Genomic DNA, 14159 nt, shown 5'->3' with positions numbered 1-14159 from the left:
ATTGTAAAGATGTATCTTGTCATGAAAAGTAAGTACTTATTTATTTTCAGATTTTTTGGCGACGCCGGTGAGCGGCGTCGTCTTTTATGGAACGCTTTTTAGCTCGACTATACGAAGTATATGGAGAGCTGTCCTACTCGCCCCGGCGTCGGCGTCGGCGTCCGCGTCCGCGTCCAGATTTTAGATTAAAGTTTTGGTGCAGTAAAATATTTTTCACTATAACTTTGTCATTTCTTAAGGTATCAACTTCAAACTTCAAATATATGTTCCTTATCATCAACCACATCATATGTGACAAGGTTCATAAACTCTAGCACCAATATTTTCAGATTTATCTCCCTTGAACTTAGAATTTTCCTTAAAAAATACTTATTTTTTACTGTTACTTTCCCTATTTCGTAAGGGATCAAACTCATACTTCAAATATAATGTACCTTATCATCATCCCCATCTTATGTGACAAGGTTCATAACTCTAGCACCAATAGTTTTCAGATTAATCTCCCCTTGAACTTAGAATTTTCCTCAAAAAGTACTATTTCTTACTCTTTCTTCTTATATTCTTAAGGGGTCAACCTCATACTTCTAATGTACTTACATTGTCATCATCCCCATCTTATGTTACAAGGTTCATAACTCTAGCAGACCAATATTTTCAGATTTATCTCCCTTTGAACTTAGAATTTTCCATAAAATTTTTTTTTTTTTTTCTGTTATTTATTTATTTCTAAAGGGATCAACTTCATACTTCAAATATGTTTACGTTATCATCATCCACATCTTATGTGACAAGGTTCATAACTCTAGCACCAATATTGCAAGAATTATCTCCCCATAAACTTAGATTTTTTTTACTAGAAAAATGTTATTTCTTATTATAACTTTTTTATTTTTAAAAGGTATCTACCTCAAATTTCAAATACTTATTATACATTTTATGTGTGACATTGTTCATTAACTCTTGATGCAATATTTACAGATTTATCTCTCTTTGAACTTAGGATTTTCTTTAAGAAATATAATAACTTCTTTTCTTTTTAAGGTATCTACTTCAAACTTCAAATATAATATTTTTTATCATTACACAATGTTGTGTGACAAGGTCCATAACTCTAGCATGACTATTTCTAGAATTATGCCCCTTGATCTTGGAATTTATGTTAACAAATATTATTTTTTTACTATAACTTAATACATAATTATACATAATTGATTTTTCTTTCATAGTTTTGTCCTCCTTACTGCGTCCAGTATTTCATTAGTCGAGCTTCGCTGTCTCCTGTGACAGCTCTTGTTATTTTTGCCTATGGAAGGAGCTGTTATTATTAGCAGTTAATTTCATGTTGTGTTAGTTAGTTTTATTTTGATTCGTAAAAATCAAGTAAACAAATATGTTGTTATATTTGTATTTAATAACTTTATATAAAAGCATGTGCATTGTGATATTATTTTCACGAAATTGCAGGCTCTGATTAACAGCTTGTCCCTTTGTTTTATTGACAATTCTAAAACCCGGATTTCGAATATCGTTGTGGTCTACATTGATGTTCATTGATTTATATATTTTCAAAACTTTCCTACAAGAAGAAAGTTCACCTGCAAATGAGTATTAGGATAGGTAATGGACTGTTGTAAACGATTATCCTATTGATTTTATCCATATTACGTTTATCTGTTTAACAGAACAGTTGTTTTTACAAAGTGTACCAGTATCCGGATGTTGACAGCTATCCGATTTTCTGCAATTACTGCTGTCACATGGCCATCTACTTTTTTATGAATACTTTACCATTATTTGCATGGCATAATTAAAATGAGACTGCAACATTTCTTAATTTTGATGTCTAGGGTGTTCTTTTGGGTTTCATGTTTTCTTTATTTCAAGGGGAAGTAACTCATGTTTACTTAATTATTTGTTCTTTTCTGTCTATCTTAGGTATTACTTACAATTTTTGTTTTATAAAATTTACCAGTTGTAAGGTCATCAAAAGCATAGAGGCCCTGATGAGTGAATATTGATATATATATATACTTTTACTGGCTTTATATACCCAATATTTCATATTTATTTAATAGAAACTTGGAATTATTAATGTTATGTGCATACATTTATATCTTAGTATATTGGTATGATGAGACTTATAATATTTCTGAATTTAATGAGTTGCAGTTATGTCATTATTATTAAAGGGATGAGACTTTCATTTAAAGTTATAAATGATAATACATGTATTGATTGAAAATGTCCTGAAACTTGGATCAAGCAATATAATTATACCCCCGCACAACAAAGTTGTAAGGGGGGTATACTGGAATCAGCTTGTCCGTCCGTCCGGCTGTCCGTCCGGCCGTCCGTCCGTCCGGCCGTCGGTTTTTTCTTGTCCGCCCAATAACTTAAGATTCCTTTGACCCTTAGTCTTCATATTTGGCATGGAGGTTAGTCATGATTAGTAGATGACCCCTATTGATTTTGAGGTCACTAGGTCAAAGGTCAAGGTCACAGGGGCCTTGACTTCAAAAAGCTTGTCCGCCCAATAACTTAAGATTCCTTTGACCTACAGTCTTCATATTTGGCATGGAGGTTAGTCATGATAAGTAGATGACCCCTATTGATTTTGAGGTCACCAGGTCAAAGGTCAAGGTCACAGGGGCCTTGACTTCAAAAAGCTTGTCCGCCCAATAACTTAAGATTCCTTTGACCTACAGTCTTCATATTTGGCATGGAGGTTAGTCATGATTAGTAGATGACCCCTATTGATTTTGAGGTCACCAGGTCAAAGTTCAAGGTCACAGGGGCCTTGACTTCAAAAAGCTTGTCCGCCCAATAACTTAAGATTCCTTTGACCCACAGTCTTCATATTTTGGCATGGAGATTAATCATGATTAGTAGATGATCCCTATTGATTTTGAGGTCACCAGGTCAAAGGTCAAGGTCACAGGGGCCTTGACTTCAAAAAAGCTTGTCCGCCCAATAACTTAAGATTCCTTTGACCCACAGTCTTCATATTTGGCATGGAGGCTAGTCTTGATAAGTAGATGACCCCTATTGATTTTGAGGTCACCAGGTCAAAGGTCAAGGTCACAGGGGCTTTGACTTCAAAAAGCTTGTCCGCCCAATAATTTAAGATTCCTTTGACCCACAGTCTTCATATTTGGAATGGAGGTTAGTCATGATTAGTAGATGACCCCTATTGATTTTGAGGTCACCAGGTCAAAGGTCAAGGTCACAGGGACTTTGACTTCAAAAAGTTTATCTGCCCAATAACTTTAGATTCCTTTGACCCACAGTCTTCATATTTGGCATGGATGTTGATCATGATTAGTAGATGACCCCTTTTGATTTTGAGGTCACTGGATCAAAGGTCAAGGTCATAGGGACTTTGACTTCAAAAAGTTTGTCCACCCATTAACTTAAGATTCCTTTGACCCACAGTCTTCATATTTGGCATGGATGTTCATCATGACTATAAGGTGACCCCTATTGATTTTGAGGTCACTGGGTCAAAGGTCAAGGTCACAGGGACCTTGACAAAAAAGGAGAAGCTTTTCTTCTCAATTGCTAAAGAATGTCCTGTCCGCAATGTATTGATTTTGACATTTTCACATTTGAAGCATGTACAATACATAACTTAGCAATGCACTGGCTTAGTAACCTCAGATTTGGCAGGGAGGTTGTCCTTGAGCTCTAAATGGCCACTGTTTATTCTGACAAAGTGGTATGCGGGGGTATTCACGCCATGATAGTGGCAGTTCTAGTTGATAAAGCCTCAAAAAATCATGTTCTGAATAGTTATTCTAATTTTTTTCTAACATGTGCATAGTTTGAAAAGGACAGCTTCTGCCTTATCTATTTGTAATGTAGGGACACCAGTCTCAACCTCCAGGTCTCCTGAGTCAACCCAACAACAGACTTTTCATAGAGTAGATTGTTACTTGCCCTTGAATAAATTTGTGCACTAAAATTTATAGTGGATGATTTGTGCCACATGAAAACCAACAAAGTACAAAAAGTAATCGGGCGCCAGATGAAAACATGAAAATACAATCTACCACAAAGTGGTTCGTTTGTTGCATTTTCATGTTTTCGCTCGGTGCCCTTGATGTAAAATACAAATCAGCCTTCATAAAATTTCTTATCATAGATATTGTACATGTATTAGTACAGTTATATTCACTTTCAAATTGACCTGTTATAAATAATGGCACAACCAATAACTGTCTTAGCCCTTTTTAGTAAAAATAATTATACAATAATAATTATATAAATTGTTATTTTAATTAAGACTATGAGTATGTTTTTTTTTTCTTATTTATTAATTAAGAATTAATTATCTGTTAATTTAAAAATCTAAATATCTGTCACGGTTTAGAACTGTTCACTATTTAGGGGAGAAAATGTGTAAGCGGCCAGATAGCTCAATCGCTACAGCCGCGGTACATTATTCTGTGGGTTACAGGTTTGAGTTCTGGTCAAGCTGAAAGTTTTTCTCATCCTGTTACTGCAAATAACCATTAGTTTAATTTACTATGCTCTGTAAACATCAGAAATTCAAGTACATTAATCAATATAGTGGGGAAAAAGGTTTAGGTTTAGAACTGTTTCATTATGAAAGAGAAAATGTGTAGCCGGCCAGATAGCTCAGTTGGTCTTCTGAAAGTCATGGGTTCGAGTCATGGTCAGGCAGTTTCAGTCAGGGTTTATAAGTGGTTTTTCAACTGACACATGTTTGATTCATTTAATAGATTGCATTTAATTTGAAATGGACAAAGGCAGTATTGCGTGATACTTTTAAATCTACAAAAAGCATTTGGTACAGTTGATCACACTATACTGCACATGAAGAAGTTCTTTTTCTTCTTCTTCATGGAACTTCAAGCATCTGCCATATGTAATGACATTCTTGCATGGTTCAAGTCTTATCTCTGATAGCAGCTGGTGAATGTGGCTGGTTACAAACTCCTTCTCTCTGAATACCTATGGTGTCCCCCTGATGTTCATTTTATGTCCTCTTTTATGTCTAATATATGTCAATGACATGTCTGCAACCCTAAGCAATAAGCTTTTATTATATGCACAGGCACAAGTATCAGACCTGGGAAGAAAAAATATTACCAGATTGATAAAAAAAGCTGTGTTCATCTTAAAAGTGTCACAAACCAAAAAAAAATGTAAATGATGACCCCCTTTAAAAATATACTTAAAGTTAATAGAATATTTTTAAAGGGGGTCATTATTTACATTTTTCTTTTGGTTTTTGACACTTTTAAGATTAACACAGATTTTTAGCTCGACTTTTCTATGAAAAGGGGAGCTATCCTACTCGCCCCGGCGTCGGCGTCGGCGTTGGCGTCACACCTTGGTTAAGTTTTTCGTACCACCCCACTTTATTTCAGAAGTATTACAAGTATGGCTTTGAAACTTACCATACTTGTTCACCATCATAACCTCCATCTACAGACAAGAGTACATAACTCTGTCAAGGTTTTTGACAGAATTATGGCCCTTTTTTGACTTAGAAAGTGTATTGAGCTTGGTTAAGTTTTTTGTACCACCTCACTTTATTTCAAAACCATTGGAGGTATTGCTTTGAAACTGACCATACTTGTTTACCATCACGACCTTCATCAACAGACAAGAGGACATAACTCTGTCAAGGTTTTTGACAGAATTATGCCCCTTTTTGACTTAGAAAATACATTGAATATGGGTAAAATCCACTTATTGCCTTAACCCTTTGAGATATTGCTTTGAAACTTTTAATGCTATTTCACATCATTACCCCCATCTGTACGCAAGAGAAGGTAACTCTGTCAAGGATTTGTTTTAAAAATTAAGGCCTTTTATCGACTTAGAATCTTGGTTAAGTTTTTAGTACCAGTCCACTTTTTGACTGAACTGTTTGAGATATTAATTTGAAAGTTGGAATACTTGTTTACAATCATGATTCCCAAACATGTCCAGGAGAAGGTAATTCTGTCAAAGATTTTATTTGAATTATGGCCCTTAACTGTCAATGTTTTGTATTATAGGCAAGCACTAAAAAACTTAAAAAAATCTAAAAAAATTCATTCCTATCCACTTGTTCACTTTACCATAAATTATGTCATATAAACATTGCTGTAATATTCAAGGGTATCAAACAACTAGTTTTTTTTCTTTCTTACCAGCCCTCTTTTGACTTAAACATTTCAAACTTTGCTGCAGTGTTCAAGGGTATCACACAATTCAGTAAAATAATTCTTCACTAAATATCTTAATGCTCATGGCCATTGTTCACTTTAAAAATACAGAGATTCTTGTATTGCCTTTTACTGCAAAAACTTTTTTTATTGGCAAGCAATAAAAAAGTCGAGCGCGCTGTCTTACGGACAGCTCTTGTTTATTAATCTGGTCATATTTTTTCTTCCCAGGTGTGATACTTGTGCCTGTCATTATATGATGATGACTCAGGTATCCTTGTATCTGGTAAAGTAAATCTTAAGATTGGTTTATTAAATATAAATTGTCTTTGCATCTTGGGAAGACAGAGTCTATTCTTTTTGGTTTAAGTTTCAACATAAACTGGGCCAAGCCACCAGGTCACATGAAAGATGGTACTGCTATAAAGTATTTAGGTGCAAACCTGGATCAAATTCTTTTGGCGTCGCCCTTTGATGCTTTGCATCAATGCTTTTCTTGTATTTATTTGAATTGGTTACAATTATAATGGCAAATCAAGGGCTTTTTTTTGATCAATTGGTTTCACTTAATGATTGACTAATGCTCAGTGCATGTTAAGGTCACTCACTCAGAATTACTTGCCTCTTTATGTTGCTGTTTGGGAAAAGGTGGCCTAATGGAAATCAGATTAAGTTGTGCGACTCCCAGTCGTAAAAAAATATGGGTTAGATAAATATTGGTTACTTGCATCACAACTGTGTTTTGATGTATGAAATCAAAACTGGTTAATTCCCGAGGAGTGGACTTGATTGTCAAGCTTTCTTTTTAATTTCAGCGTTAAATAATTAATGTTTTAACAAATTTTGTCTCAAGGGATTATTATTTATTTAAGGTCAAATGTATATTAGGGGATTAACCATAATGTGCCCTTGCGATGAATAGTTATTATCCAGAACTCAGCAAATGTGGGATTTCCTTGCTAACTCCCTCGGTACAAACAAATACTACCAATCGAATGTTGTAGTTATTTTAAAAGCTGTAACTGTAAAAGTTTGTATCTCTGTATAAGCTGGAAAAAACCAAAGTTAAGTCCAGAGTAGGTCTATTTAATATTACCAATACATTTTACCTTAAAAGTTATTATTTTCTACTATGGATGTTTTATTGTTTGATAAATCAACATAATTATTGACCTCGCTAACGCTGTCACTTGTAACATCTAGGTACTAAAAACATTCATGCTGTTGCATCATGGGATAGAAGCTGTAAAAACTCAATATGATCTTAACATTTTTATATTAGTTTTTAAAAATTTCCTACATAACATGATTGTAAATTCATAAAAAGTCTTCAAATTATATATTTTAAACTATAGAATAGATTAAGTTCAAATCCTGACAGGGACTTTAGATTCTTTCGTATGAGAAAGCTATCCAGCAAGCTTTCAGAATGTTGGTGGTTCACTCAGGTGTCTGTTTGTGCTTGAAATAATACATAGAAGGGCTCCAGAGGAGTTCCTGCACCAGTAATTAAAAGCCTCAAAGTGATGACCTATTCTGTGTTGTTTGTGTGACTTAAAACTCAGACAAGCAAAAAAATCCAAAAACTATAGAATTGATATCTGAAAAAAAAAGATTTTACTGTATGTCATCAAAATTAAGACTTAACAGATATGTACAATGGTTTTTAAACATTGATAAATTAATTCATTACAAAAATCTTCAATATATTGTAAAACCTTAACAATTTAAAGGCTGGTTAAAGACATCTCAGCGTAACGTAGATAAAGGCATGTCGTTATTGTACCTCAGGGATTCATGATATATGGGTCTCGATCGATTTTACGCTGATTAATTTATAGACCTTATACTTTGTCTCATTTCTTGGTCTTTTTTTCCAGTATAGTATTTGATGAAATGAATTTGGGTAACTTCACCACACACCCTTCAGTGAAAATTGTTTGCTAAATTTATGTTTGATAAAGTTTAATTTTATATTTTTTGATAGCTTTATTGCTGATTATTTATTTTAGTTTAATTGTGTTGGAAGCTATAAGCTTATTGAAACACTCTAGAATCCGTTCCTGGAAACAACCAGTACTAAGCAATGAATGTAAAGTTTCTTGCTCAAGGAGGCATTTTTTTACTGTGAGCTCGGTTTGAACCCAGGCATCAGCAATCATTAGATTACTAGTCCGAGGCGTGCAGTCAGCAGTCATCGAATTTAACACTGGCCTGGTGGCCCATGGCCAGTGTAAATTAGTTTGGGCCAGTGTAAATTTTAAGAATTTAGTTAAATATATATAGTACAATAAATTCAAAACTGAAATTCGGCCAGTTAATTCAAAATCTTAAATTCATTGACTGGATGTGAGAATGATTCAATAATTTTAATATTTGACAGTAAGCCCATGATTTGTAAATGTTAAATGAATTATATATTTTTATATATGGTCAAATATTAATAGAAAGATTTCATATCTGTTACTTTGACCTGTAAAATCAATACTGAAAGCATTGTCAATATTTGTGATTTATTTAACATTGTTTCCATTAGACCGTATAAACACATTGTTGACTAAATGCTGAATGTGTAATTTTATTCTCTTAACCCGTTATTCGTTATTCGTAATTTACTCCTCAAAATTTGATAAAATATTCACAGGGGGTAGTGCTTTATTGCTCTTAAAGTCTCGTTAAACGGGCATAATTTACGACAATATTGCGTTAACCTCCGATCTTATAACATTGAAAAATGTGATATACGAATAATTTTTTGATATAAGTGCAGGTATTGATAACTATACGTTGATCAAATATAGGTAAAATAATAGGAAATCTTATCTTTTATTTATTTTATATACATTTTATATGATTCGATTTATTGCACACTTTGTTTCATTGTCAGCCGAGGTCTCGAAGATGTCTTTCAGGGCTTAAAGTTTGGGTGGTTACTTACACAGTAGCTAGGAATTTATTGAAGTACCTCCATTGTTGGGGGAAAATTAGAAAATAGTTTATATGTAATGAGAAATTTTTGGATGTGACAGTTCTTTAGTGGAATCATCCTTAATAATTACTATCCTGAAGTGAATTTTGAATTTGATATTATGTACAAATGAATTTTGTGCTTAATTAAGAATGGAAAGAGTGATTTTAAAGGAATGTTTTTGAAATTTTTAGTTTTTGCTGTTTATAAATTTATTTTTATATATTATTATTATTATACATGTATGTAAATGAACTTTGTGGAAACAAGGATGTTAAGGGATGTTTGCTTTCAATTTTTATTCAATTTAGCATTCTGCATAGTTTCAATGGATGTTGAATTAAGTTTTAAAAATGTGTCTAAATATGACAGACAAATTGTGGAATAATGAAAAGTGAAATAGGTAATAAAAGGGATTAGTGTAAAAATGAGTCTAGTGTAAAATATTATAAAAATTATAAATAGAAACATAATCCTGAAAGAAATTTATCAAAAGATTTGTTTGTACAAAGGCTTTTTGAATGGAATAAGTCTCAGAGTTACAAAATGTTGGAACTGAAGATCTTGTTGAAACAGCAGTAACAATTTATGAGCTGAATAGCTTTAAGCTTATGAAATAATGAACAGTTTACTATCTAGAAGTATTGAAGTTTACTTTACTATGCACATGTCTTCAGTATGTCAATGAAATGCTAGGAAAATTTGTATAAGTTTGTATAAAATTGATATATGAACAAACGTGGCATGCCTACTGCCTGTCATTCACTGTGACAATATGAATGTTGAGAAGCGCCTACAGTTGATATGTCGGCCAGAGTTTGAAGGTGTCATCCTAATCTGTGGTAAATTCTTCAAAATTTTTCAATTTTATTTCTTCTCAATTTAAGTATAATTATGTAGATATAATTTGTTTGTTGAAAATGAATGCTAAGAAGTGAGAAATATATTCAGGTACAAGTATATACAAACTTTAACCTTGATATACAGTATAACCTGTGGAGAGCAACACCTTTGGAAGACAAAGATAATTTGATTGTTGAGGGGTGATGCTGTAGAGACGTGTTGAATTTTTTTATAGTCAAAGTATTTGATACTGTTGTTGTAAAGAGTAAATTCTACTACAGTTGAGGTTGTATTTTATAATGAATAAGTCACAACAATCTGGTGATTTTTGTGCTTGTGGTTTTAAATGTAGATTTTTTTTGCTTAAATTTATTTTACCTTTAGATCAACAATAGTTTTGTTTATGTTCGTATCAAGCATATACAGTAGCTTTTGATTTTGCAAATAGCAATTGAAATTGAAACTAAAATCATTAGGTCATCTTATGAGATCATTTGACATCTTATGACATCAGCTCTAACTGCACTAGTACCAAACTCTATTATCAGCAGCAAATGCTTATAATATGAGGACAAAACTCATTATCAGCAGCAACTGCTAATAATCTGATGTGCATGTAATGGTGTCATTTTCATTTTGAAACCTACTATTATATTAGAGGCAGACCAGATCTGTTTAATCAGACTTTATTTCTAAAAATCTGTTGGTTTAACCATTGCTACCTGTAAAGAACTAAGCTAGCCCAGACTCTATACCGAAGTTGAGTGTTGGTTGCTCTATTGTCGAATTTTCATAATAAAATCCCCTAAACAGACTGTTCCAAGTTAAAATTAAAAGAAATATCATGGGTTTAGGGATAACTGTTGGCACCCCAACTTTGGTTTTCTTTGGTATTAATACCCCTTAAAATGATAAATCTGAATTTAAATCAGGTTGAGTACATTATGAACTTTAGTCTGGTAAGAATTTATGAACTACCTTTGACAGATTATAAGATACACAATCAATGTTGATACAGAAATATCGGTTCTGACGAAATCAGTCCTACTCTTTGATCTTTGCATAATAGTGACCACAATGTTCCAATATTATTGGATATAGGGGGATTATCTTTAACCCCCTTAATGATGTAGTGGATGATAACCACTAATCCAGTAGTATTTTCCCCTATGCCTTTGTATCAGACTTTGTGTTGGCATTGAGCCTGTAATAACGGAATGAGATTTTGTTTAAAATCCTTATTTGTAGTATATTAGGAACACTTTGTGACAGGTTATGAATATAGTCATTTGTACTGGAGAACAAAGGTCAGGTCCTAGATGTATGTGTGTGTACAATGTTAAGATATAACTTTTGTCATGTTTAAAGTGTTGAAATTGATATTAAAGAAATTGAACAATAGCCTAGAATTTTCAATTATGTCCCCTTAATAATGAATAGTCAGGATACAAAATGTTTGAAATTTTAATATTTTAGTTTGACAGTGAGTTAACGAAAATGGTGAATTTTTTTATTGAGAAGAAAATATCATGTTACTGACTGGTGTTTCTGTTCCTGTATGGGAATTCTTTTAAATGTTGGTATCATGCTTAGTTAGGTTGACATGATTATTCACAGAGAAATAATTTACAAAGAATAGGAAAATTGAATTGATTTATCTTTCAGTCAAGAAAAAATGATAAATTGTTACAGCTGTGAAATGAAAAAGCTGGCTCAAAAATGGAGAGAAAAAAAACTGTTTTAAAAAGAAACATTTCATTTTGTAACCCTAATGCTTTTGCTAAAATTGTGTTCAGATCCTTTGTACATTGTACATCAATTATAATTGTAGTTGTGTTACAAAGATGATATAACAATAGTCTTCAAATAATTCAATTGTATATTTCTTCAATTTTTAGTGGACCGTAACAAGATGAGGATCCGGAAGGGACGTTTAAGGCTCAGCCCCAATGAGGAGGCGGCCCTTCTTAAGGAGGAGACAGAGAAAAGACGTAAGCTCCGCCTACAGCAAGTTCGTGAACAGAGTAAAGAGAATGCCGCTAAAATTAGACATGCTGTAAAACAAGAAAAGCATAAACAGTTGATGAGACTAGCTACTGATATCAAGGTACAAAATAACCAGTATTGTTTTGTTAATTTAAAAATACTTGAAAGGGGTGATTCCAAAACAGCAAAGACAATGAAAAGCAAATAGTAAAAAGTTGCAGACTGGGTTTTATGAAGTATGTTCCTGAGAGATAGTGGGGAGTGCAACAACTCTCATGCCCCCCTAGCATTAGTTACAATGTTCCCCTCTTTGTTCATTTTGCTTCCCATTCTAAGGGAGTTATTCATGCTACATTACAGAAACAGAATAAATAGCATTCAAATAGAAATTTTCCATTTACTTATTGTTCCTATAGCCATATAGTTGAGTGGGCATTTGTAAGTTCCAGATTCATTAAAATTTGGTTGTATACCCAGAAGAAGAATATTTGAAAACACAGAAAATCATCTTTGAAAAAATGATAAAATGGACATGAACTTAAACACTTTATTACTTTGGTACTTGCTTTTAAAGTACTTTACTTACCTTTTACAGTCTTTTTAAGTGAAAGAGTTTGTATATGTTTTAACCTTTTCAATAAGAGAAGTTACCTGTGATGTTTTAAATTGTATATGATTATATATTTATAGAACCAGCTAGAAGATGAGAAAGCTGAAAGAGTTCGTCATTTAGAACAACAATATGATAACAGTCTGAGAAACATTGGCGTGGGTCATAAACAGGCAGCAGATCAGGTATTTTCACTCATTGATAGATTGTTACCATCAGGGGCCTTTGTGTCTGTTTATATTGATTGATATCTGTTTATATTGATTGATAGCATCAGGGCAGGGTTTTCAGTATTAGATTAGCGATTCATATCAACGGTGGAAATACTGTTATAATCTGGAGTATTTTCAGCTTGTAGATTAATATATCCCCTTTGACTCTTGGTCAAATTGGTTGTTTTCATTGGCACATCTGTTGCCTCAGATAAGAATGGAAATTCTGATCAGAGGTCTCGGTGGTTGTTTATTTGAGCACCATGTACATGTAGCTTGCTAAGGTTAATGGTTCTACTGCTCTACCTGCGTATTCCTGATATAATGTACCAAAGGGCACCAAAAGTCTTTTTCAGCCAGTAATTTCTTAGTTTGTAAGTCTCTTTATAACCTTTGAAGAAAAACCCTTTGTTAACTTTAAACCAGCTGAATTTGTGTAATGTATTTGCCATGCTTCGAATTCAAAAAAGTTCTAACAAAGTTAACACATTTATATTATATTACAGCCTGATTGGTCAGAGGAGAGGGAACTTATTCAGCAAGCTGAGAATCTGCGTGCAGAGGCCCGGGGACGCTCTGCTGTAGAGAAAATGAGGAAGGAGACTGAACTAAAAAATCATGAGGCTAACAAATATTTACAAGCAAGGTAAACTGTGATAATTTACTTCTTCCCATTTAAAAGTATATCCAGCTTCCTTGAAGGAAATCCTTGGTCCTAACCCAATGTTTGTTGTCTTGTTTTTGAAATAGGTCAAAAATCGATAAATGAAATTAATTATCTGTTATATTTCATCCTTGATTAATATTTCTAACTTGGACTCAACCATCTTAAGCAGTTTCCAGTTTTGAATTGATTCTATGATCCCGAAGAACAAGAAAATTTTTATAACATAAAGATAAAGCATTGGACCAATTGTGCATAAAGTTGATAGCAGATTGCCAATATGTACTCTATTGTTTAATTTATATTAACCTTTAGACTGCTGGCAGTGACTGCATCTACCCGTGCAACTAGTGCAGACCAAGATCAGCTGGCACATCCGCACAGTCTGGTACATCTTATCATGGTCTGCACTGTTTGCTATTCAGTCAGTACATATTTTGAAATCTTCCCTAAAAATGATGAATGGTTTTGACCAGATTGTAATTGGACAACTCCATTTAAGAAATTTAGTAAGGGCTCATTTCAGCTAATAATATGTTTGATATTTTACAGGAAACAAGCATTAGAGATAGAGAGATCTCGTGCTGCAGAGATAGCCTCAATGCCTCCTCCACCACCAGACCCACTGAAGGAACTCAATGTCGGAAAAACATGTATGTTTAAAAATATTTGTTTTTAACATTTATTTAAGTGAAAG

General features: G+C 33.2%; 1 protein-coding gene across 1 annotated transcript; it reads left to right on the top strand.

Moving 5' to 3' along the window:
• Nucleotides 1–6: 6 nt before the first annotated feature.
• Nucleotides 7–14115, top strand: LOC132749989 (centrosomal protein of 295 kDa-like; the record flags this gene model as incomplete). Its single annotated transcript, XM_060739940.1, has 5 exons — nt 7–28; nt 11889–12097; nt 12667–12771; nt 13305–13444; nt 14015–14115. Coding segments are annotated over exons 1-5 (574 nt in total), but the record flags the coding sequence as incomplete, so codon positions are not given.
• Between the last annotated feature and the right edge of the window lie 44 nt (nt 14116–14159).

Source organism: Ruditapes philippinarum, unplaced genomic scaffold, assembly GCF_026571515.1.
Source record: "Ruditapes philippinarum isolate M1 unplaced genomic scaffold, ASM2657151v2 ctg21067_1_1_1_1, whole genome shotgun sequence".
Classification (NCBI taxonomy): domain Eukaryota; kingdom Metazoa; phylum Mollusca; class Bivalvia; order Venerida; family Veneridae; genus Ruditapes; species Ruditapes philippinarum.
The sequence above is the reverse complement of the archived record's forward strand: the minus strand, read 5'-3'. Positions and strand labels throughout refer to the sequence as shown.